We start from the raw sequence: 27387 nt of genomic DNA, 5'->3' as shown, positions 1-27387 counted from the left end.
ATGTGTTAATGAAGTTAAAATTGAAATGAAAATGAAATTGAACTGTAGTTTAGGAAAACTACTTTCCATTTCAATTTTAATTCAAATTTACTGTAAAGTAATAAAATGAAGTTACTGTGTGAATGTAGTAATTTCTCTAACGAAGCCACTCTGCGGTAAGCAGGTAAGCAGATTAAGACCATATTGTCAGTCACATGGAATTGGAAACCCTTAATAATCTGAGCTTTTGATAAGGAGCGTCCAGGCACAGACTACAGCCACTTAGGTGACCACCTAGATGACCAGATAACACTGGTCAAGGTCTCGTCTCTATACGGATATTTCAGGTAAGATTGTCGATATTCCATAATTCACGTAAACATACTCACTAATCACTTCATAAAGTGTGTTGCTGACGATTAGAATGTAAACTGTATTTATCTTGCAACAATTGCGAAACAAATTATTGGCCAGGATTGAAGAGCGAACGTGTACTGTGTGAGGAAAACGTGAAGAAAACCCACGTGGTCAGGAAGTGACACACGTCGCCATTTTCACGACAGGTCAGAGAAAGCGAGCGTAACAAACATGTTAAAATACTGAGTAACATATACTTGTAATTATAATCACACAAACAGTGATACAAGGGAAATTTGCTTATGGCCCGTATATACTGCATCAAAGCATTTAAAAAACAAATCAAACAACTGTACCGCTTTTTAATTGTTGACCTTATGATTGTTTTTCCAGCTTTTAACCTTCGAGACATTCTTAAACAGAGTCCGACACCATGACGTCGTATGACCGGATTGTAGTAAGGATGTTTCGCCGTGAAAGCCGACTCTAACGAAAAAAAAACCTAGATTTTAATTATTCAATCTTAGAATCAAAAAAACGACATGGCGACATTTACGACATTTGATTATTGCCTCTTTATAACAGTGCTTCTAGTTTCATTTTTAATTGGACTATATTACATGCTGAAAGAAAAATTCGCTAAACGAGAAGCTACCTCGGACGATATTTTAATGGGCGGACGAGAGATGCCAGTGTTTCCGGTGGCGATGTCCCTAGTAGCTAGTTACATGTCTGCCATTACGGTATTGGGAACTCCGACAGAAATGTACGTGTTTGGGACACAATATTACATGGTTGCATTTTCCGGATTATTGACCTACCCCGTTACCTGCTTTGTGTTCCTGCCATTTTTTCATAACTTGGGATTAACAAGTGCATACCAGGTAAAACATAATACTATGCTATGTACAACGACATATTTCAACTATAATTCATCCTTCCAAGTAGGATAAAGTTATTTATTTTTAGATGTGGAAGATAAAATAATAAGGAATAAAAAGTTAGTCAAATTTTATGGTATTTTAAGGCATATTTGAAGATTGCATTATTTTTTTTATGTTATAAACATAAAACATTGTGTTGTATCTGTGTACTAACTCTATTATAAAACTTAAACACTTATTTACACCTTTCCATTGTAGTATTTGGAACTTCGATTCAATAGTTGGACTCGCTACATTGCGGCGTTTGTCTTCGCCATTGAAATGGTAAGTTGATAACTCTAGTGTATCGCACTCAGAATTTGCATTTGAACAAAAATTACACACAATAAACGTTTTAACAAAGGAAAACAATGTCATTATTTTTACAAATGCAAGTAATGTTTCCAGCATGAACACTAATGCATTCCCGTTGATTTGGAGCACACAGAGGTTACAACGAGACAAAGCATAATACAATACACGTTTTAGTGCAGAAACAATACTTAATCTCCGTTGTTTTCTTTGCTGGTGCTGTGTGTCTAAATGTGTTTTCTGTCCGTTTTAGATACTCTATATGGCAGTGGTGCTCTATGCTCCAGCGCTTGCTTTAAATCAAGGTAAGCTATTACTAAACGTTTTAAATCCATCTTGTATTATTTGTTTGTTTTTTGTTGTTCTTTGTTGTTGTTTCTTGTAGTTTTTGTTTGTTTGTTTGTTTTTTTGTTTTCGTTTTGTTTTTTGTTTTTTGCCTGTTTAAATATATTTTTTTGACATGTTGTATGTGTCCAGTTTCTTGAAATTAAACAGACACATCGGCACATGTAATTCTCACCAAAAGAAATCTCGCCATAATCATGTATCTTAGAATAGTATGTCGGTTGTCTGGTACATACCATAGAGTTTCACATAAACCAGCTGTAGTCATACGATGAGGTTAAAGACTTTTTCTGTATGTCAATATAGTCTCATTTCCGGTATTTCATATCTTTTATCAGATTAACATCAGTTACCTGTTTCAAATGACTGGTCTCGATGTTGTAACCAATATTAAAATGTGATAAACATTTTAAAACTTTTAACACTTTTCGTTTCTAGTAACTGGTCTCTCACTGTCGGGATCTATATTAAGTGTGGGTGCTGTGGTAACATTCTACACGTCCATGGTAAGTATGGTGATATTGCTGTTTGTGAAATGTCGTTTTATATATACTTAAAAAAAAATAAAAAAAAATACAAGACTTTTAATGCTAATGATATCAAACTGAAACACTGGCTATATCATATGATATTTAAATAGTTGAACTTTGTATAAATATGGAATTCTTTCATTTGGGTATTCTTTCGTCAACATCTGGCATTTCCCTTTGTAAAGTAGCTGGGGCAAGTTATATACATATCATTTGGAATCTGGACGACTGTTATAGAAACAACACAGAATAGCCATTTTAAAACGATTCCGTAATTCTAACTCCAAATCAACAAAACAACGAGGGCAAATATGAACAAAAGTGTAGATTTGCTTGGAGACCATTGGCAAAATACAAGGATAACAAGACCAGATGTTCCGGAAAGTTATGCCTCATTCAAGACACCCGCCATGAAAATCTTGATCAAAAGTTACATTCTCAAAGTAAGAACAAGGTTTGTGTCAAGCAACTAACTCGGTTACAGGGAGGGTTGCGTGCCGTGCTGTGGACGGACACCTTCCAAACATTCGTTGTCGTTGGGGGTCTGGTTGGTATCATTGCCATGGGCTGTTCAAAGTTCGGAGGGATCGCAGAAGTCTGGAACGTCGCACAGCAAGGAGGCAGAATTGAGTTCTTCAAGTATGTGTAAAGAACATATCAGAAAAGTCTCTAGATGGTTTTAAATTTCGTTCAAGCAAAGAGGATAAACATTTTGTTATGCAAAAATAAACAAAACTCTTTTTGATTATTACTTCCCAGATTCCACACGATTCAAATACTTCCTGGTAAATAGGGAAAATAGAACCATTGAGAATAATTCGCTACTAATCTGCTTACTAAAGTATTACCCTAATTTTCATATACATACAATATGCATCAAGATAAATATTCAAACTGTATTTATATTTAATGTCTGTTAACAATGGTCTTTAAGGTCAACTCTGATAATGAGTCTGAAGATCGGTGTTTATCATAAAGGAACAAAAAAGGTTAAAAACCCTAATATGACACAAAGACAATATTGTTTGCAGTATAGGTAAACTGGAATTGATTTTTAGTAAGGCTAAATTGCAATAAACATTTCATAATTAACATAGATTTCTTTTCCCTACAGTTTTGATCCAAGCCCCCTCACACGGTGCACGTTTTGGGGACTGATATTCGGCAGCTTTATCGGCCAGCTGACGATCTACGGAGCTAATCAAACCATGTTACAGCGATACATGAGCATCAGTAATGTCAAAAACGCACAACTGTAAGTACCAAGGATTATCCACCAAGGTAAGAGTATTTAGTCCCCAAGGAACTACGTTTCCTAACTGTTAATGAAAACTGATATGATTAATCTCATCTGTACAAGTTACTACGTGGCACTTAGTAAAGATGCCATGAACAGGCGTTTTTAATCAGATTGAATGAAATCGTTATCGCGAAGATTTACACGAAGGAATTACGTATTCACGAGGAAATTCATGAAGGAACAATTTATTTGCGAGCAAATTAACTCCAAAAGGAGCATCATTTCCCAAGTATAAAGAACGCCTTCGTAGCGAAAATATCAACTCCATCAGGAATTACTATGAACTCTCTGAGGATCTGACTTGAGCTGATATTTACTGGGTCATTCGTTCCTTCATCCCGAAAATATATACATTCGAATTATGTAAGATATGAACTCATTCAGGAATGATGATTCGTGATGATCTTAACTCACTATAGAATGACTCTCTTGTGACTGTCGCCGTAAGTCCACTTTGTTACTGTATACGAATACCTTTTTGCGAGATAGGTTTGATTTCGCGATCGGTCGTTTCAACCAGTGAACCATATACTAAAATTTACCTCGCAGAGGCATACATTAGGGTACACAATACTACGATCGGTGACATATATATGACGGGATTTGTGTTACAGAGCACTATTTGTCAGCTTACCGGCCACCATTATACTGATCACTCTGGTATGTCTGTCCGGACTGGTCATTTACGCGGAGTACCACGACTGTGACCCTTTACTGGACGGTAAACTGATATCCAGGGACCAGGTACTGCTTCTTAGTCCTTTACATGATATGGCCCGAATAAAACATTAATGTTGAGTTTGTTGGTCTGGTAGGGTGATAAATGGAAAATTTAATCTTATTTCACTTATTCTCAAGATCATGAATTAGTTTTAGTTCATGACTTACCTTGCCAATTAGTTAATTGTATATGCACATTATTCTACAATTATAACTTTGTAAATACATGCTATTTGCGGTTTCCAATTTTCATATACTATTGCAGTCACTATCTCCAGAACCATTTTGTCGTGAATACTATTAGGAATAAAGTTCGTATATAATCAATGGATATTTATTAGACTATGGTTATAATAAGAAGGATCCGTCAGGTAGTTTATGAAAATGCTTATAAATTCAGACTTATAAATTAGTTACAATAGATTATTTTCGCTTAAATTGTCATGGAATAGAGCTGTGGAATAAAGGAATTTATCACTTCTACCAACGTTTTACCTTTTCATCCTTGTATAAGTATGTAATTCTCGTGTTGTAGCTGTTGCCCTACTATGTAATGGAGAGTCTCGGGAGAGTACCCGGCGTACCGGGACTGTTTGTTGCCTGTATATTCAGCGCCGCCTTGAGGTATTGTTATTGATACTACAGGAAGGGGGAAAACTTTCAGCAATTGCTAATCATTGGTACAACATGAAAATACATTGTTTTTATTTGTTTGGCGTAGTTATTCATGCAATATTTCAAGTGATCGTAAGGTTGATTGAAGAATTTTATACAGTGTATGGTCAATGTATTAGTCTTTGTTTATTATTATGGTCAGTTCCTGGTAATGATAACACAAATATAGCTAAATGTACATGTTAATCTAAACAGTTATACTATTTTCGTGTAGGTTAAACCGTTTTACAGAAAGGCTGCTATCTTATAGCATACATAATTCATTTGATTGAATGACATTTTTTCACTTGTTGTGGTATGTATTCCAGCTCAATATCATCTTGTTTGAATGCTCTTTCTATAACTTTGCTGGAAGATTTGTTGAAGCCTTTCCTGGAGTATATTGATGTAGTAATGAAACCGTCTGCTGAAGCAAAAGCTGCAAATATATTAGGTAGGTTTGGTTCAGTGACGGATTCCACAGGTTCTGTCGTGAAATATTTTCACATCTACACATTTAAAAAAAATCAATCAATCAATACTGTTGTTACAAGTTATGTGTATCTACTTGTTTTAAAATGAACCATTCTTTAACAAATAAATCCAGCCAGCATCACAGTTATTCCAAATAAGGTCAAGTTTCCAGTTAACATCAAACAGTCATAACCTTTGAATTTGTACATTTGTACACAATTTAAAAAATTCTGAGGTAGACTTACACGGCTAGAGTCATCGATCAGACAGAAGACGCTTACTCTTCCAGAACGTATGGCCTTCTTCTTCTTGAGTGACGATATCATTGAAGTTAATGTTATTTATATATGATGCAGCTAAACATAACTTTAAAAGGTGATTGTAGGTATTGCTAATATAAAATATGGCTGTTCACAAGTGTAGTATACATTTTTTTAAAGTGATGAATATACGATTTAACGTTATTGTCACAGGTGTATTGGGTGGACTGGTCGTCATTGGTTTTGCCTTCCTCTCTGCACTGCTTGGTTCTACTGTTCTACAGGTAATTTGCAATCTAAAGAAATAAAGTAATATCCATTACTGCATGAATTTTGTATAATCAACAAAATAAAACAACATTTCTTTTCTCGTTAAAAAAACATACAATATTTAAGTACAGCTAGTTACATAGTCTTCCCTGGGATCCAAAAACTAATTTATTTTATGATGATATTATTTCCAAAGAAGGCGATATTTGAAATCGAAGGAGTACGATCTAGATTTGTAATCTGGTCTCGTGGAGATATCATGAGTTAACGCAGTTAACGCGCCCCCTGAAATTTCAAGAATGGAGGAAGCCCAGTCGTTTTATTTTTGATAACAATTAAACAAGACACTTGTTTTTCTAAAGATTTAAATGTGATATTGCCCATTTCTGTACCAGATAATGATATCCGTGTTAGGGATGGCTGGAGGACCACTGCTCGGATTGTTCCTCATGGGAATGTTCTTTCCATGTGTAAACGGCAAGGTAAGTTATTGTACATGTACATGCTATTTTTATGAATATATACATATATTTCCTCATAACTTGGGATAAACTATCTGCAATTAAGAAAACGGAATTCAATCTATTAGTTAATGTTTCCAGTGAAACAAGAATGATTTTTCTCTCAGCAATATCAAATTCTGCATCAAAGAGTTCGTGGACGTTATTGTTGAATTCTCATCACTTTTAGGGTGCGTTGTCCGGCATGGTTGTAAGCACAGTCCTGATCTTCTGGATCGTGGTTGGCTCTTTTGTCTATCAAGTTCCCATGCCAACACTTCCGTTTGAGACTGACGGATGTGACGTATCAGATGGTGTTACATATGCATTGAACAAGTTTGTAATGAATAATCCGGATATCAACATGCCCCGGGTACAGATTACCGACAGCTATACAGCCCAAGAAACTGAGATTGACTGGCAAGTTCACGTCATTTGATGCTATAGTTCACTTTATTTTCATTTTGTGATTTAAGTTACTTTATTTCCATTTTATGCTTTACATCTTACATTAATGCTAAAATATATATTTCACATAACTGTACGGAATGTCAATTTCAGGTTCTGCAGTATCTGAAAATATACACATTGCATGGTCTATATTATTTACATACTGTACTGTACAATGAAAACATACAGGTTTTGCAATATACGTTTTCGCCTACAATGTATATCAGGATAAGTTACTTTCCAATTTCGCGCTTGAGTATTTATTGGAACATTCAATAGGGATATACGAATCATTCAATTGTTAATTTAGGATATTCATGCCTATATGGAGCAAAATGTATTTGTATCATTCACATAGAAATACATCTATTAAGCATTCAGATATATGCACATATGCATACAATACGCTATACACATTGACGCAATAATACATATATGAAAAGTAATCCTCGGCAATTCAAATTCTTTCTTTAAATATGTATACATTAAATGCAAAATATACATAACCAGTCTTTAAATACGGTAACATTCATTTCGCTCTTCATGACGATCAGGGCAAACCACCTGATCTAGCATGGTATACGTAGATATATATATATGTATTTCCAGAATACATGGCCGAGGTCTTTGTCAGGTTTTATATATTATGACTGAAAGACTTGTTTGTCAGGTTTCATAAAAATGACCTGCTATCCGTTGGTTATAATTATTTTGTGTACAGGACAGGTCCAATGGCAGTGTATAGGTTGTCTTTCTTGTGGTACCCGACAGTAGCAGTAGGTATAGCGCTGGTCGTGGGTATTCTCGTCAGCTGTCTTACAGGTAATTTGTTACTTACGTCCCCAAGAAAGCCAATGTTATTATTAGGGCTTTTCACCTAAGTGGTGAAAAGACCTATTGTTTCTGTTATGTTTATTAGGGCTTTTCACCAAATGGTGAAAAGCCCTATTGTTTTTGTTATGCTTCTTCTTATTAGGGCTTTCACCAAATGGTGAAAAGACCTATTGTTTTTGTTATGTTTCTTCTTATTATTAGGGCTTTTCACCAAATGTGGAACGATTCACTCCAAAATGGTAGGAGGTATGCCAGTAACATTTATCTTATATTATAAAGCATATGTTGAAGGGGTGTAGTCATCTATTATTAAGTAGGTCAAAAAGGCAATATGGCCGCTATGACGTCATACCTTAAAAGTTAAAAATGGCCATAACTCAAAAAGTGTTAAAGATACAAGGTTCATTCTGTGATATTATATTACATTCATTAAGGGGCTAACTTTTATATGATCACAAGTTTAAGGTCAGAGGTCAAATAAAAAAGCTCGCTAAGGGGTCAAGTTAGTTTATTTTTTAGAAAATCTCCATTTTTCAATCTTTTTCCAAAAAAAATCTTAGTATGATGTAGAATGTCATTCTGAAGAAGTTGACGCTTTCAGTTTTTCTGTGACACATACGGTTTCTGTTGTACGCCATTTTGAATTTCCCCCTATATATTCTATATTAAAAATAGTTTTACATTTTAAACTTCTTCTCAAGTTCCACAAGTGGCATTCAGCTCAATCTTAGCTGAAATAATCCTTGGATTGTCCTGGCCAAGTTATGTTATTTTTTTAAGTTGATTTGAAATCCAAGATGGCCGCCATGACGTCATGTATTAAAAAGCTTAAAATGCCCATAATTCATAAAGTGTTCATTTTACAGGGGTCATGTTATTATGTTATTTGTAGTTAATGACTAGCGCTAACTTTTACTCACCAAAAGCTTTAAGGTCAGAGGTCAAATAAAAGAGTTCGCTATGGGGTCAAATAAGTCTATTTTTAGAAAATCTTCATTTTTCAATCTTTTTCCAAAAAAAAATTCTTTGTATGATGTAAAATGTCATTCTGATGAATTTGACGTTTTTAGTTTTTCTATGACACATATAGTTTCCGGTATACGCCAACTTCCACCAGTAGCATTCAGTTCAATCTTAGCTGAAATAATCCTTGGATTGTCCTGGCCAAGTTATGTTATTTTTTAAGTTGATTTAAGCTTAAAATGCCCATAATTAAAAAAGTATTCATTTTACAGGGGTCATGTAATTATGTTATTTGTAGTTAATGCCTGGCTCTAGCTTTTACTCACGAAAAGTTTTAGGGTCAGAGGTCAAATAAAAGAGTTCGCTATGGGGTCAAGTAAGTCTATTTTTAGAAAATCTTCATTTTTTAATCTTTTTCCAAAAAAAGAAATTTAAGTTTGATGCAAAATGTTATTCTGATGATTTTCATGTTTTTTGGTGTTTCGGTAACGTTTACCATTAACGCGGAACGCCATTTTGAATTAATTTGGCATCTGATATATAACGGCATCTGAGATATAACGTTAGTTGGACGAGGGGAGATAACTCGTACAAGGCTGTACGAGTTATTTCCCTTCGTCCACTCCTTTGTTGAAATGTTATATCTCAGATGCCAGATTAATCAAAACTAGAATGTGGATGACCTATCAAGTGTTCTAAAATAGTTTTTTATGTTTGGAAATACCAAGCCTTTAGTTCATTTATGCTAAATAGTGAAAAGCCCGTCAAATTGTTCCGAAACAATTTCTAGTTTACTTTTATTCTTATTAACAAATAACAAGAAAACAAGATGACTAATATTTACCGCTTCATAAATTCAACTGTTAAATTCCTTGTATATATATGCTTTTATGATTAGATTTCTTATAATATTTCATTTAAAGAGGCAATTTTGGATGTGTACATGGTGATGCGAATGCTTATTTTAACAAATACCCGTATTGTGATGAAACATATAGAGATGTATACAAAAACTACTATTATATTTGGTCAAAACCTATATTATTTAATAACACAATAATAAAACAATTCATTGCATCATGTGTTACGTAAATAGCTTTATTGTTAATTGTGACGTGGTGAAATGAAATACTACTGGTTACATTAACGCTCATTGTATATACGCTTCATGCTGCCAATTTTGTTACCTTTATTTTTCATAACTGCTGAAAATATTGATTTCATGTACCTTAGGTTGGCAGAGCGAGAAAACTGATCCTAAATTTGTGTATCCAGTGTCTGAAAAGTTGTGCTGTTGTCTTCCTAATTCTGTAAGAAAGAAATTGAACTGTTTCAAATTATGGAAATATGTGAGTATACCCACAATACATTACTGTAGTTGAATAAAAAAAAAAAAAAGATATTTAGGTACAAACGTCTATGGTTTTTCGCCCATACTGTAAATTCCAGAATAAAAAAGTCATAGTTTAAATTAAATTACGTTTTTTTGGACAAAGTATTCTATTACAATATTCCATGAAGCATATTTGTCTGTTTGGAATAATAAAATTAAGAGCTGCGTCCTGGCCGATAAATCATGGAAATATAACTTTGAAAAAATTAAGTTGAAATATCATTGAATTGTATTAGAGTTGCTCAACAGACTTTGTCAAGTGCAAATATATCATCGAAGTTTGAACTGGTTGTTATGTTAATATCATAAGAACAAACAAAGGAACAGAAAAAACAAAAATATGATAAACGATGAAAAAATGGTAGAAGCCCACCCAACTGCAGCTATTGTTAACGTATTCTTCCATATCCCATGAGCGGAGGACAGTACAAAATCCAATCTGCAAGGAAGCTCACATCAGTCGCCTCATAAGTCACACTAGGTCTTTGCTGTATCATATTGACATGTGCTCTAATTGTATTGGTATTTAGAAATAATATGAGATGATATTATCAAATAAACATTGTTTTTGCAGAATGTTGGTAACATGAGCGATGTTTTGTCGGATGACGAAGAGGAAGAAGAATTTAGCAAGTTAAAGATGGAAACAAGAGAGACGGCAAAACTCCTTCCACCAATGTCACGACGAATGGATAGCTTCGAAGCTGAAATAAACGAATCGAGTATTTGATAAACAGCGTAAAAATTCAACATTCCTGTATTATATTGATAAAATTAAACACATGTATAACTCAACGAGTGTTTTAAATTAATCATTTTCATCATCTTCTTTGGAAGTATCGTATATATGTACACCAGAATCTCTTATATAATCCCCGCTGAATAAATCGTTCGCATTACCCTTTCATCCTTATGAAACTGACAAAAATTGTAATGATTAGGTCAACATTTGTGTATCTAAAAACAAAAACATCAAAATGGGAACATGTGAATATGGACTGATCCAGTATTGGGAATTTCAATGCTTGGGTGTATTTTTATTTTCTCTCTCGTAAGACAGAGTGGATAATATTCATTTATCATTATCTAGGTTGAAAGTCAAAATGTTGGTCACAGTGACCTATTTCTGAGTGTTACAGGTCAAATGTTAAGATAACGGTGTCAAGTATAGTGGCATTGTACTATATATGAAAAAATGTAATGAAGTCACTGCCTATAAAGCAAGTATGAGATAAAGACATGATTAAATCAATTATATAAGATACAGTGAGCAATAAGAAACTAAGTCATCTCATACTGAATTCATTGTATTCTTATCAAGTTTCAATCAATTGCAAATCTTGTCATTCACCATAACTTTGAAGTATGTAACATTTACATCTATCCACTGCAGTATTTGTTATAATTTTTAAAAAAAATCACACGAAATGCGGTCGATAGATTGTAGACTTCTGTATATCGTTGTTTCTATTCACAAAATACGCCCAACATCTTTACCTGAAATTCCACGGTTGCCCCTAACCTTACAAATCGTAGACGCATGATAACTGTTAACTTGCCACTAACAGTTTATAACATTCACCGCCAACATTATGCTGTTTTAATAGGCCTATATACTGTATGCAAGTAAGCAGTTGACCAGCCGTGAACTGCAAACACTTTTATATATATACAGAATTTAAAGGATTATTTCCTTGCGGTAAGAATTATTTCAAGAAATGATGCACAGCTGGGAGCCAGCATTTTCAGAAGGGAAGGGTCACGTGGTGCGGATACAAAGGTCTTTCGTAGCTTAATTCGATCAACACATATAGACTAAGATGTACACTATCAAGGGATTATTGTAAGCGTATTGTTTTCCTTGCGTATTACATAATATTATATATATAAATAATATGGTAATCTTAAATCATGAACAGATATGTTATACACGAGTGATGCTATAATGCACAATTTGATATAAGTGTAGTGTTATCATTCTTTTATTTCGATATAGTTCAGATATAGACACTAAAATGAAGTTTCTGGTTTCGTTTATGCATATATTTTTAATATCAATATTACATTTCATAAGAGATACAGCAAAATTATAAATACGTGTAGTTGTAAACCTAGATAACGTCTAGGCAGAAATTTGTCAGGATATTAACTATACCATATTCTTACTATCTTGACAGATTTGGAATAGTCATGCTTAAGAAGCAGATATATCTATTTTACAATATATTATTTTGGTACAATTGATAAGGAATACAACACAATGAAATTAGATGTTAAAACAACACATTCGTTGATTGTGTATGACGGACTAAAAAATCCCACTCAAATTATGTAACACAGGGCGTAAATTATTCTGATACCAGTGAATAGAGTGTGAGCGTTCGTATATGAAATACACTAATATACAATATTGACGTACAATTTATCTTATTTCACATGGTTAATCAACTCGTGATAAGCTTTGGTCACGTCAACCTCTATACAAACTGACCACTGTCAACAGACGCAATGTATTGGTCAAGGTAACTTTTATCAGGCCCTGATAGCGCCCACTTGGTGCGCGTGGTAGTCTACGTGCATGCTGCCATTGTATGTCAAACTTAAATTCAACTTAATTAAATTTCAATAAATACATATTGGTAACTCACACGAGATTCTTATGCAAATACAACGGCAAAAGTATGCGTTTTCGGATAGGGATAATAAATTAAGATATAAAAATAAAAACGATGATATTTTGAAATATTCCATAAAATGGAATACCTTACTGATATATATAAACATGGTCAAGATAACTAGACTTCAACAGTTGAGAATTCGTTGTATATCAGGTGAATTGAAGATAACGTTACCAATGAAAAACCATGAGGTATCTCGAGTAGTTCTAAAACCAGGTGGTAACACATGTATAGGTAAACGTAAAAGCCAATTCACCTTCAGGATATTACAACTATATTATGTGGTAGTATGAAGTACGGCATAAATATTTTACTCGAAATGCCGTGAAATATCGTTATTCAAATTTATATATTTGGTGAAGTTCACGCCCAGGAGTGACCGTTGTCCACTGAGTTGTATCCTTGATACGTTATAACCAGACACACACCATGGATTTTTATACTGAATCCAGTTTAAAAACATGCAAAAAGGTATGTGAACTCTGCGATGGAGAACAAATTGGATCATTTGTGGCCGTGGACTATGTGTTATTTGCAGCAGTTCTTGTGGTTTCGGCTCTTATTGGAGTTTTCTATATGGTCAAAGAAGCTCGTGCGACGAAACAAGCAACGGCCGAGGATGTTCTGATGGGCGGGAGAGACATAGGGATCTTTCCCATTGCCATGTCTCTGATGGCGAGTTTCATGTCAGCTATAACCGTGCTTGGGACCCCTACAGAGATGTACAATAATAACACGAGTTATTGGATTGCAGGAAACGTCATCATCATTACCACTATACTAACTAACCATGTGTTTCTTCCTTTCTTCCACAATCTTAACTTAACCAGTGCATACGAGGTAAGCATGCTATATATGTCATTTGATTCCCCGTACTTAATATTAATTTTATCTAACCATCGTTACATATTCTGTGAAGATATACAAACCATTTCTGATTTCATGAGTACCTCTCAGGGACATAAGGTGTGTAAGATGACATATTTCTAAGACGGCCATTAGTCGGATCAGTGTTTAGCTAAGACTTATACCCGAATCTCTTTTGAAAACTTCAATGTTAAATAAAAGCATGTTTATACACAAATCTCAAAATATGTGCCTACGTCGCTTAAGTGACGGATCTGTTCAGATACAGATGAAGCGGTATTAAATAATCATTTACAAGGTTGCATCTACATCGATGATGAACGTCAGTTGTAATTAGCATCATATGTACAATTTATCTCAGTTGTCTGTTATATATCTTGGTGAAAGATACAAAAGTCTTTTCAGTTTGGGATTCATTCAAATACGATTATCTCTTATCTCACATAGACTACGTCTTTCACTTTCATCCTTTTATAAATGATGGAATCTAATTTCGGAGAAATACATGTGAAGTTTTAATAGTTGATGGACAAGCAAAGAGATTCCGTTGCCATAACCATAGTTATCATTTTGACAGTATGACTTAACCTGAATTTTACCTAGATTTGTATGAAATGTGTCGCCGTGACCTAGATTTGCCGCCGATGAAGCAGAAGACGCTTACTCTTCCGGAACACCTGGTCTGATTCTCATAGTATTTTTCAAGGGTCTCTTATCACATCTATATTTTTGTTTATATTTTGCATTCATATAATTGATGCTGAGTTATAATTACGGTTTTCTCTACTCTTTGCTGAAATCGTCTGTTTCATCGAAAAGGAAATGTTAGAATTTTATGGGTTTTTTTTTCTGTTATCAGCTTTTATAATATATATATTCTTTACAATCCTTAAACATCAATTAAATATGTTAAATACATGAGTAAATGTCTTCTAAAACTGATCTTGTTAATTATTTATAGAATCATGAAGAGTTTAGTTTCTTAATGATTTTGGCAAATTCTACAGAAAATTCTAATTTATTTCGAGTTATTGATATCCAGTTGACGTCTCAAAACTGATATCCATTAATCGTTATCGATCTGCTGCAGGAAGAGGTGATTAATAACCTTATCAGCAAATGCAAATATCACCCTCGTCTTTATATCGGAGTTTGTTCCTTGGGCAGATCAAAGGTTATCGTACACGTACACATATTGGGCGGGGAACTGCATCTCTACTGTTTATCTACTTCACTTCTTTGTTTGCTGGATATAAATAGTCATTTAACTGTTAAGTAATATTAATTGATTTTCAAGAACAAGAAATTAAATGTTTAGTTTAATTTGCAAAGTATTTTATCAAATTACTAAATGATAATCTGAATGCATGGTAAATACAATAGATATGTAAACACCTTTCTAAGAATAAATCACATTTCAAGCGGGCTTTTCCTGTTAGCATATTTTGATTTTTGTTGAAATTATACATCCATGTTCAACATATCGCAGATGTTTTTGATGCTAACGAAGTAATATAGCATATATTGATCCGATTGGTCTAGGAATAAATGTTAACGTTTTACTGAACGAATATGTACAATGTATAAAAAAAAATAGGCTATTGTAAAATATGGATCTCGTATGAGTAAATATTACACCTATTGGTATGTACAAAATCTTCGTGTTTACAGCAATATATAACTAGGTTGTACATACAATTATATAACTACTTGTATGTACCAAACTGGCCGTAGATCGGTGTTTTCTCTCTGGGTAATCCGGCTTTCCTTCACCAAAAAAACTGCCACGTCCTTAAATGACCCTGTCTGTTAAAAGGGCGTTAAACAAAATAAACCAAAATAGACCAATGCACCAAACTTTAGATTATATACATATATTTACATTTGGTACTACAGGCTCTCACTGCCTATGTGTTAATCTTGGCTGCAGCTATGATCGTATAGATGCAGTCAAGATCACATGACGTGATTGTTACAATATTTTGATCAACAGCATGGAAATGCTTCGGTATGCGCTACAAATCAATCTAAAGCAGCAAGGATAATGACTGAGAACAATTGCGTTACTATGATGTCATTTTGGCGCTATTCTATTTACCTGCCACCCATATTGCATTTATATTGACAATAAATATAATCTAACAAGCTTTTACCAAAAGGTATATACCGAACACTAGTGTTTACAACAGTATATGTAATTATGTTATATACATATATGCCTATTGGTATGTACCAAACCCTCGTGTTTACAGCAGTATATGTAATTATGTTATATACATATATGCCTATTGGTATGCACCAAACCCTCGTGTTTACAACAGTATATGTAATTAGGTTATATACATATATGCCTATTGTTATGTACCAAACCCTCGTTTTTACAGCAGTATATGTAATTAGGTTATAGGTTTCGTACAAATATATACCTATCGGTATATACCAGCCACTAGTGTTTACAGCAGCATATGTAATTCGGTAATATAAATATATACCTATAGGTAAATTCCAAACACTTGTAGTATAGCTGTTTATCTTACACTGCGCCAAACGTCGATACGAAGCTCTGTTAGGATATTATCGAACTGATAACTATTGTCCCTATGTTATCTGTATATACCACGATTAATGGAGCCACCTGTTTGAATGTGTCAGTCCACCTCGATAGTAGATACTCGGTGTGTCCAATTATATATCAACAGGTCTTTTGCTGACTTCTTTACATATAGAAATACAAACACTATCATATTATCATATTTTAGTTTTGTATATTGAAAAAAATTAAAAAACAACAAACAAACAAACAAACAAAAAACAAAAACAAAAACAAAAAACAAAAACAAACAACAAAAACTGAAAAATGAACGTTGGGTATTGTATGTATATAGAGAGAGACCACTGTCAAAGTAGAAGGAGAATAGGACCAGGTATTCCGGTAGAGTAAACATCTTCTGCTTCATTGGCGAATCCCGGGGCAGATCCTGGTTATCACATTCTCAAATTGACGAAGCGAGAGTATACAGAGTAATTCGATTCATTTAGCCTGAAATTAAACACTTCATCAGATAGGTAAGATCATACTATCATTTTATATCAATTACCAACAATACTTATTAATCTTAAATAATCTTATTTTAGAGTATCCAACACTTGACATACACTTATGTTCAGTTTAAGCAAAGGGTCACCAGCAAATAGTTGATATTTGTATATATCTTTATGTGATGATGATACCAATTATTTAACTATTAATCAGACAGGAATTTTGTTTACTACGTGTCAGTATTGTCAATTTGTTTCCTTTAATACAAATATCCTCACCTTGATTTCTGTTTTGTTTTTCAGTATTTGGAGAAAAGATTTAACGTAGTTGTAAGAATATGTGCATCAGTGATATTTATGATGAATATGGTAAGTACTAGTAGATTATTAATTACTCCATTCATATCTATCTATTGTTCTTATATTTCTTTTGTTAATTACCGGTTGTTGATTAACTTATTCCTTTAATTTTGCTATTTTCATCATTAAAAAAAGAAAAGTAAGTTAATAATACATTTTCCTAATGCTGTAGGGTATTATACTATCTTAGTCATTATCTACATACCAGGATCAATGAACATAATATTATGCCATCCATCGAATAATAATCTTTACACGTTATATATCAACTCGGGCGGAAGCGCACGAGGAGTCTTAGTGTTAGAGGAAACCAGAGAATCCGGGGTATATCAACATAATCAGACAGGTGACCCCCTTATTACAAATATGCCACCCGACTACCCGTCAAATCATTTAACGAGAGCTTGTTGAAATAAATAAACAAATATTATCATGCATAGAAAATACATTCATATATATACGGAATATGAATAACAGTCAATCTATATTTTCTCTACAAATACACGATTCAGTACAATTCTCCAGAGATATATACGGGTATTCATCTCTATGTTGTAGCTACTGTATATGGGTGTCGTATTATACGCCCCTGCTTTGGCATTGAATCAAGGTAAGTTGATGTGTTTAAGTCATGACATTGTGGTAAATAAAGTAAAAAAGAAATAAAATAAAAATAAAAATGCATACCACACACAAAATGAATCAGGAATATCTTATTGTATTCCATATCTTTTAAGCTATTTCAAGTTGCTATGTAGAAGCTGAAGTTTTGTTTTTCCATTTGACTATGTAACAGTGTGTCTTTTCTATAATGATATGACACTGCTCGATCGTCCCATATCAGAGTACACCACCTTAAATTCTCATAAATAGTGGCACCAGCACAGAATATGAAAACGTATGTTTTGCTCTTTTGAAACTTATGCAATCATTGGGTTAATGAACCCCTTTCTTCATTATAATTGGTTTTGATTTTCTGAGAGTTTATTTTGGATCCCCACACTTTTGGCCCTTCACATCATTGATGAGTCCTAGAGGGACGAAACAGCTGTTTGATATCCTTAACGTCCTAAAAGAAACAGCTGTATGATATCACTAACATCGCTAATGAGTCCTAGAAGGCAAAAACAACTGTATAATGTCCATAAAATCACTGACAAGTCCTAGAAGGACAAAAAATCTGTATACTATCCATAACATGACTGAAAAGTCCTGGAAGGACGAAACAGCTGTATGATATCCCTAACACAACTGATGAGTCCTAGAAGGACGAAACAGCTGTATGATATCCCTAACATCATTGATGAGTCCTAGAAGGCAAAAACAACTGTATGATGTCCTTAAAATCACTGACAAACCCTAGAAGGACGAAAAAGCGGTATACTATCCCTAACAAGTCCTAGAAGGACGAAACAGCTGATGAGTCCTAGAAGGCGAAACGGTTGAATACATTTCTTAAAAACACCGACAAGTCCTAGAATGACAAAACAGCTGTATGGTGTCCTTAGTACCACTGACCAGTCGTAGAAGGACGAAACAGTTGTGTGATATCCCTAGCATCACTGGTGAGTCCTAGAAGGACCAAACAGCTGTAAAATACAGTTCTATATTCATATTCCGCATAATCTATCACTTTCAAATTTATGTTGAAAGATGCCGTCGTGTCACCCAGGGATTGCCAGTGACCGTATTGATATCTGATACAAATATTTTTTCGCTTCAATTTTGTTGATATTTGTGATTTTCTCATATTAGTGTCTACTCCACATTCTGTCTTACTTCCGGTTTCATTAATTTTGGTTTATTTATAGTTACAGGTTTGAGTCTATCGCTGTCCATTGTCTGTATAGGTCTGGTGTGCACATTCTACACGGCACTGGTAAGCTCCTATTTATCATCCATTAAGGGCTAATATAAGTAGATATCAAGTAAAACGATTACATTGATATCCTACATGTTCAACTAAATATCTATACCTCGATAGGGAACATGAAACCATGGAAGTTTACTGTAAACGTGGAAATTTACGCGAGGGGTGAATTAACGCTAATTATGTGGAGTCCTTTTGATCGCGAAAATTCCCCCACGCGTATCATATTGATATCAATTTGCGTTATCTCGAACTAACGAAGGTGGATGGACCGCGAAAATTATTCCCAAGCGTATAGTATATATATTGAAATCGCGAAATTAACCCCCTCGAAAATAACCACGTTTACAGTATGATTATTTAAATAATTACTAGTATCAGAGTGTGTATTAATGGTTGACAGGGTGGACTTCGTGCTGTCGTGTGGACGGATACATTTCAGACTTTTGTCGTCATGGCAGGACTCATCGCCATCATCGTAGTTGGGTCACGTGAGGTTGGAGGATTGGACAAAGTTTGGAAAATAGCTGACCACGGAGGCAGAATACATTTCCTAGAGTACGTTATATTATCCTAATCAAACACCTTGCTAACTGTGTCTTGTATATAACAGATTCATAACATTCATTGCGATGGACAATGTTTAACTTCAAAACTCAAAAATATAATATATAGTCTTCCCGAAACCTTATGATTTCATTCTCGAAAGATTTTTCAATTATTGTTCTACGTTTGTCGTCATAGTGTGTTACCAAAATGATATCAATCGTTCGAAATGCAGACATGCCATATCGCATAAGGTTGTGAAGAAAAATACCATTTGTAGAATTGAAAAAATAGCCTGAACACTAAATCCCTCCAGTGTTTTCGTCTGTATGAAATTGGCCAAATCTGGTAAGAGGTAGTTTTGGTGTTTGTCTCAGTTTATGATGAAACGTAAGTAACGAGACAATGGAAGTGAAAATATAGCTTTAACTTTAATAGATTTTCGAAATATATTCCTGATTCTCTTGGGGATATATTAGTACGATAAAACCATTTGTGTACGTGACTCTGGTATAGAATAGAGGGTTCTTCTACAAATGTCCAAACATAGGTTTGTGATTCATATTCATGTATACTCAAGCACAATAATTCAGTTGCATATTAATCCAAACGTTTCTACTTAAATCAAGGGGAAATCGAAATGGGACTGTTTCTTTTAAGCATACGATATTTTCAGCTGGAGTGCTGACCCTACAGTTCGCCACTCCTTTTGGGCTCTTGTAATTGGTTCAGTTGTTGGTCAGCTGACAATTTACGCAGCCAATCAGACAATGATCCAGAGATATCTCGCTATCAAGGAAATAACTAACTCCAAAAGGTGAGATACGATTCATTTGATATAAAGCCAATTAGTGATGTAAATGTATGATGTTAAAATATATTAAAAGGAAAATGTTTCGATTATTTGGTATTGCAGTACAATATCTTAATTTCACTTAGATTAACATTGCGGATGCTGTCGACAAAGCAGAAGACGCATACCCTTTCAGAACGCTTGGGTGTGGTCTACTTGTTTATTCGAAGACTCCATCAAAATCTGCATTTTGTTATTTTGCCCTCGATTTATCTATCTTGAGCCAGATTAACGATATATTTTAGCTGTAGATATTTTCTGTGTGTTTTCCCATAATGTAGGTGAAGTGAATATAGCTATGGTTTTGTGATCAGATGATCTCATACAAAAATATATCGTGATCGATAACATGTACAGTACTGTAGTTAACGGTACATCAGATTAAAGTGAATTATAACTGTTGGATATTACCAGTGTATATTGGGATGAGTTATATATACATGTCTAAAGAATAACTGGGTCACGTTTTTTATACTAGATAAGTAAATGTATCCATACATATCATTAACTGTAGTGTTAATGAAGCTTTCGTTTATACCTGAAAGACTCAACATCTCATGAGTAACATTATGAGAATGTTAATTACATATCATTATTAGTATCTATTTCCAATAAATAGTTTAGCATAGTGTTGATTTCATCCTAGAGCCCTGTATGTCAGTCTTCCGTTGACACTGATCCTATCCACGGTGGTATGTTTAGTAGGAATAGTCATTTATGCGACCTACCACGACTGTGATCCAAAAATCCTTAACCTCGTAAAGGCCAGAGATCAGGTAAATATGCTTTATTATCACTCAAAAAAAGATGATATATTTTATTACCGATAATATGAGGGTGTATACTGTAAAACATTTGCCCTTTTCCAAGTGATTGGCAGATACATTAATTTCGATAGTTTTATCGCAATTTTAACTGTAGCTGTGTAGGCCTATATAAAATAGATTCAATGAATAATACATATGAGATATAAAATATTTATCTCATTGTGTTAAAATCCCGTTTTTAACATCATCGATAAATATATCTGGCTTTTGATTAGGTATTACAATTTCAGTTATATTTACTAATTTGTCTTAACATTGACCCTAACTACTGATTTTTTAAAACAGGTGATGTCATTCTTGGTGTTTTATTATTTTTATACAGTTGCTGCCTTTCTTAGTTATGGATAAACTCACCTTTCTACCCGGTTTACCCGGACTGTTTGTGGCCAGTCTTTTCAGCGCCTCTCTCAGGTATGACAAAGCATTGGGGATGAATGTGCCTGAATGCATCTGAACGCGTCTGAACGTTTTCTGAACTAGTATACATAATCAGAAAGTCATCAAAAGCTAATTCCTTAACAGTGAGTTATTGCGGAGAAATCTTTGTATTATCCATCATGACAGTAAGCAATTGTATCATACAAACTATACGAGATAGATACTTTTGAGGGAATTGTTCCGTGATCGATTTAAGAGTTCATATAGAGAATGTCCTCAAAGGACTGGCGTTGTACTTTTGTATGCACAAAAGAAATTATAAACCCATAGAATTTAGTAGAGAATACGGCCTTGCCGAGATTCTACAAACCAGTTGGTGAAATCTTAATATTTACAAAAGCTATATTTTGATTTAATATTTTTCAAAAGATTTTTTCTTCTGAAAAGAAAAAAAGACATTGAGTGATATGCTTTGGCATTTGATGTGCCAACAAAGAAATACAAATATGTACATACATATAGTGTTTGCTTCCAATTATGAGATTTTAAATAATTTTAATTACATTCATCCAGTAATTTATTTTGAAAAACGAATTGGCAAATAAGTTTGTTTCGACGCAGTTCAATCTCATCTGGACTGAACGCCCTTGCCATTGTGATATTGGAAGATGTACTGAAGATATTCTGGCGACATCACGGAGGAGACCCGTCACCAGCTACTCAGGGACGCATAGCTAAAGTACTAGGTAAGCTTACTACTGTGAAGACGGCAGAAGAAGCTTCCCCTTCCTGAACATCTGGTTGTATCATCTTTGTACTTATTAAAGGGTCGCAATAATGGTTTCGTTTGCGTCGCAGTATTATCAATGATCGAGCGAAAACAAATGTACCTCGGCATGTTTGTGTTCTGGAAATTGAATCAACAAATACACTTTGACAAAGACGAATAACAAAAATATTCAATGTCAGGCTATTATGTATTGTTAAGCATCTTCATGTCTTTCCAGGTTTTATTTGTGGAGGCATGGTAATTGGTATTGCGTTCCTCTCCCAGTTTCTCGGACAAACTGTTCTTCAGGTAAGAACTGTTTTTCACATGTATCTACATTGTATATTCTTCTAACACTTCATTTCCTTCAAGTTCCTCATGAACTGCTGTGTACTAGCGCTTCGTGTTTAATTTGCCTTTTTCCAGTTGGCATTGTCATCCAATAACTGCCAACTGAAAACAGTTCAATGCTTATATTTACCACTTGCGATTTAAAATCATTATAAATAACGGAATTCAAGTCTCCCCACTATTCTCGGCTAATAGTCTGTTAACAGCTCTACCATGTTGTTCTGCGTAAAAAAAGAGTACGTAAAACAATAGAAAACCAGACAGGAGTAATCAATGTACTACAAATATTTAATGTAAATTAACATCATGAAATATTGGTGAATATTGTTTTTTGATTAATTGCTTTGTACTTTTTCACAGATTATGTTGAGTATATTCGGTATGGTAGGAGGTCCCCTGCTAGGGCTGTTCCTGAACGGTATTTTCCTTCCTTGGGTAAATTCGGCAGTAAGTAACGACTGTTTTTTTTTTTTAACTTACAGTATATTCTTATAATTTAGGTTTTAGTTCCAACGTCTAGTCGCAAAGAAAGGGGTCACAGATCTACCAAAATAATATCAATATTAACTTTTATGCATTGGCTCATTTTGTAAGATGCATATAAATCACTATCTGACAGTTTTAAAAGTAATTAGTATTATTGACGACGCATGCTTAAAATGACGTTATTTGATTAATTATAAGATGAATATCGTGTGAATAATATCTGTGATATCTACGTGATGTGTGATTATCACTAGACAGTGCAGTATTCATGTAAACAATACTTTATAGATATGAATTAATCGATAGCCTGACAGCTGCATGAATTTTTGGATACTTATATTTTAGGTTCATTTGATCTATTTATTGTATGGTGTACATAGAAATAAGTTCTAAGTCCATTGTTGCACACAACAAATGCACATGGATATCCTTCCATAAATGGACTGTTATACTATGCATTTTAGAGAATTGGTCGAAGTGGTAATAACCAATTAGACCCCCTGTGAGCTTTCATCCTGACCTAAGAGTGATTACTATAAATTGAATAACTTCTTTCATTGCATATTAAATGGAAATTTACTAGGATTATAATGGTAATTTCTATCTTAAGAAAGCAATGCTAGGTTTTTACCATTCAGGGGGACAGAGCCAACCTCTTATCGCAGCGGCAGGGAAGGATTGTCTAAAATTGTTCAAGTATTTTATTATTCTCACAGATAATGAATAATTTTGATATCACAGGGCGCACTTTGTGGATTGGTCAGCAGTGCTGTTCTCACATTCTGGGTCGGAATCGGAGGTTCTATAATATTACCAGTACCCCCTATACAGAAGGTATCAGCATCTATATGTCAACACTTCCAGAAAAACTGTACGACGCCTGCAGAAAATCAAAACGTATCAGCAATTTATAATAGCACCATGTTACCTATTTCATCCACGTATTATAGCACGTCAGAACCGACAACGCCTGCAGCGACAACCAACGGTCAAGATTTGTAAATATTAGATTATTATATCATCGATAGATTAAGTCGGCAGTAAAAACATAATAATATTTGTTTCATTTTTTTCTGTTATTTCCTTAAGTACACAAGTACAAGTTACAGTTGTTTCCCTCTGAAATGAACGAAACAAACAAAACATGTTTTGGTAATATACATGTAGTTTGTGTAACTTTGCTTATTATCTTCATGTAGCAATAAAAATATGTTTTTGATAACATTTTTACAATGCATGCTTCATTTCAATATTTCGAATTTTTTGGGTTTCTTGCTAAATCTACTTAATCTACCTGAACTTCCTCTAGGTGGATTTACCATATATCCTACCTATGGTATGCCTTATTCGCCGTCCTCATATCGCTATTGGTTGGAACCGTCGTTACTCTTTTGTCAACGTTTTGTTCTGGTAAGGGCATTCCTGGGAATTTCTTAATCTTGTTATTGACGTAAATTTGAATGATATATCTAGTTTGATTTTAATACTTTAAAGTAGCATCTGCTAGAGTAATGATGACTTAACATGGAATACTAATTAAATTTCCAATAAAACTTAAACGTAAACGTATTTATTTTGGCGCACAAAATTTTTAGCGCATAGCTGAATTTAAACGAATTAACGCAATGTTAAATTGGCGCACCTAAAGTGCATTCCGTAGGAAGTAGGAAACTTTAGCGCAATATGAATCTACTGGAACGTTTTCAACTCAAAAACGGCTAAAATAAGATAACCACTATAATATATACGTTTACAGTATCTTATATTTAATATACCTGTTTAACATTTATCATGTGGTCAACAATCAGCTAAAAAAAACAATAATGACTGAATTTGTGCTTCGGGAAAACCAATCATACGAATTTCAACTGAATAAAAAGGTAAAGAATCTTTGTCAGCTTTGCTACACTGTAATATGAGAATCTGTAAACTAAATGTGAATCGCCTTTATTTCAGATTTGAATCGCCCAGAAGATCTAGATAAAGAATTGGTACATCCATTGGCTGATCGAGTTTGCTGTTATCCAGCTTTATCATGCCAAAAAGTTAATCGTCTTACCAAAACGGTATGTCTGTGTAGATGATCATAGATAGTAGTAATTACAGTGTATTTTAAAGAGATTATAAATGTAATACTCTAAAGGCATGGCATGTCTCCCAATTTGTATATACAGAGACTTGTGTAACACAGGGATGATTCTTATGTAACAGGAATGTATTATCGTATGTATCATTGGCTGGTGAAGTATTTTACATATCTTATGTTGCCATGCATTTCCTGACGTAATATCACTGTATCTTTGGACAAAATTCATGTTTGCACATATTATAAATATGTATAAAAATTATGTATGAAAAAACATAAATAAAAGAAGATGACAAAAACAAACAAACAAACATTAAAAAAAAGAAAAAAGGGGAAAAAAGAAGAAGAAAAAACAAAAACAACAACAACTGATGATCAGGAATTGAAGTTATGACCTGTCCACAGAGGATAATGTATTTTTTAGCTTATATATGGAATGTTGAACATTACAACTAAAAAATCTTCGTACGTATGATTAGTTTTTATTGGTAGAGAAACTAATAATTTCGTAATCTGTGTAGAGTAAAGCAATATCTCTAACTATGAAATTGTCTACAGTCTGTAATATCATTTCAATACTATGGCGTTCATACGGAGGGATGATTGATACATTTCAGCCTTCTCAATTCAATGAAAAATCACCGGAAATGGTCAATGGATACGAAAACGGCGACGTAGGACATGATGGACCTTATACTGTTTCAAACGGAGATTTGGAACTTCAGCCAAAACTACGAGAAATGACGCAAAGACGATACGGCGACACTTCACGGAAAGCCAATGACCCCAATCACTCCTATTATGATGACAGCATGTTGCCTGATGACGACAACTCCTTAACAAAACTGTAAATTACGCCATCTTTATTGTCATTGACTATTGTTGGTGAATTCATGACAAAGCCATTGTGATAGGAATATTATCAGTTTCATTTTACAATATAAATAGGACTAGTATTGCTTCATTCTAATGATACAATGTAGTACTACTGTTCTAATGATACAATGTAGTACTATTGTTATAATGATACAATGTAGTACTATTGTTCTAATGATACAATGTAGTACTATTGTTCTAATGATACAATGTAGTACTATTGTTCTAATGATACAATGTAGTACTATTGTTTAATGATACAATGTAGTACTATTGTTTGTTTTAATGATACAACATAGTACTATTGTTCTAATGATACAATGTAGTATTATTGTTTTAATGATACAATATAGTACTATTGTTGTAATGATACAATGTAGTACTATTGTTTTAAGGATACAATGTAGTACTATTGTTTTAAGGATACAATATAGTACTATTGTTTTAAGGATACAATAAAGTACTATTGTTTTAATGATACAATGTAGTACTATTGTATGATGATCTGTCAATAAAACAGTGTTATACCCTGCTGAGTATACAGATACCACGTGATATAGGTAAGGGATGTATCTTTGATAGACAATGCCTTTTACTTTGGTTCAAAGAAGAATGAATGCTGCGTGACGCGTTTTATTTTCGAAAGAGCAGCTTGAATATAATAAATCAGTTTAAAACATAGACATGTATTTGTGTTTACGATTCTGATTATATTGTTCAAATATATATATATATATATACCAAAATGTACAAATAAAAAGATAAAGAACATAAATTATATATATATATAAGCTCTGTACATTACACCTTGAACAAATATCAAATTAAATTTCATGACATGTCGATAATACTTAATTTCGATTAAAGTTTATTTTAAAATAGATTTCCATTATCTTTTTAATTCAATGACGACTTGATTATGAATGTGATTGTATTAAATGTACATAATAAAAGGTTAGTCCAAATTAGGTAGACACTGACATAATCAATAACTGTTTAGGGTTTCTGATCACGAAACAGATTATTAAACAGTTTTATATTTAGTTTGTGAATACAAAATAACTCAGGAATAAATTCTGGTTTTAAAATGGTTCGAGTTGCTTCCCTTCGACCACAAGGTTTGAATCGCTCATATCA

The 27387-nt window shown here is 33.7% G+C and overlaps 1 protein-coding gene across 1 annotated transcript; it reads left to right on the top strand.

The window, feature by feature from the left end:
• The first annotated feature begins 275 nt into the window (after window positions 1-275).
• Window positions 276-26446, top strand: LOC117342833. The gene is made up of 31 exons (XM_033905095.1): window positions 276-326; window positions 759-1220; window positions 1479-1544; window positions 1825-1876; window positions 2355-2422; window positions 2931-3085; window positions 3561-3701; window positions 4361-4490; window positions 5002-5090; window positions 5450-5574; window positions 6068-6138; window positions 6520-6606; window positions 6815-7044; window positions 7796-7896; window positions 10105-10220; window positions 10839-10991; window positions 13336-13782; window positions 17152-17217; window positions 17767-17818; window positions 19020-19087; window positions 19482-19636; window positions 20301-20441; window positions 21124-21253; window positions 21627-21715; window positions 22304-22428; window positions 22690-22760; window positions 23163-23249; window positions 24030-24286; window positions 24598-24698; window positions 25245-25354; window positions 25992-26446. Exons 2-31 carry the CDS (start codon window positions 879-881, stop codon window positions 26223-26225), a joined length of 4059 nt encoding a protein of 1352 aa, XP_033760986.1. The 5' UTR covers window positions 276-326; window positions 759-878; the 3' UTR covers window positions 26226-26446.
• Window positions 26447-27387: the final 941 nt, after the last annotated feature.

The sequence above is a fragment of the Pecten maximus genome, chromosome 2, assembly GCF_902652985.1.
Source record: "Pecten maximus chromosome 2, xPecMax1.1, whole genome shotgun sequence".
In the NCBI taxonomy this organism is placed as follows: domain Eukaryota; kingdom Metazoa; phylum Mollusca; class Bivalvia; order Pectinida; family Pectinidae; genus Pecten; species Pecten maximus.
Note: the sequence above shows the minus strand (reverse complement) of the source record. Positions and strands in the feature narration are given on the sequence as shown.

Excerpts from the sequence above, each read along its gene's own strand:
- LOC117342833 (XM_033905095.1), top strand. The coding sequence starts at position 879 with ATGGCGACATTTACGACATTTGATTATTGCCTCTTTATAACAGTGCTT. Across the intron at positions 10,992-13,335 it reads AAATAAACGAATCGAGTATT|GTTGTATCCTTGATACGTTA; the intron begins TGATAAACAGCG and ends GTTGTCCACTGA. Across the intron at positions 22,429-22,689 it reads ACGCATAGCTAAAGTACTAG|GTTTTATTTGTGGAGGCATG; the intron begins GTAAGCTTACTA and ends ATGTCTTTCCAG.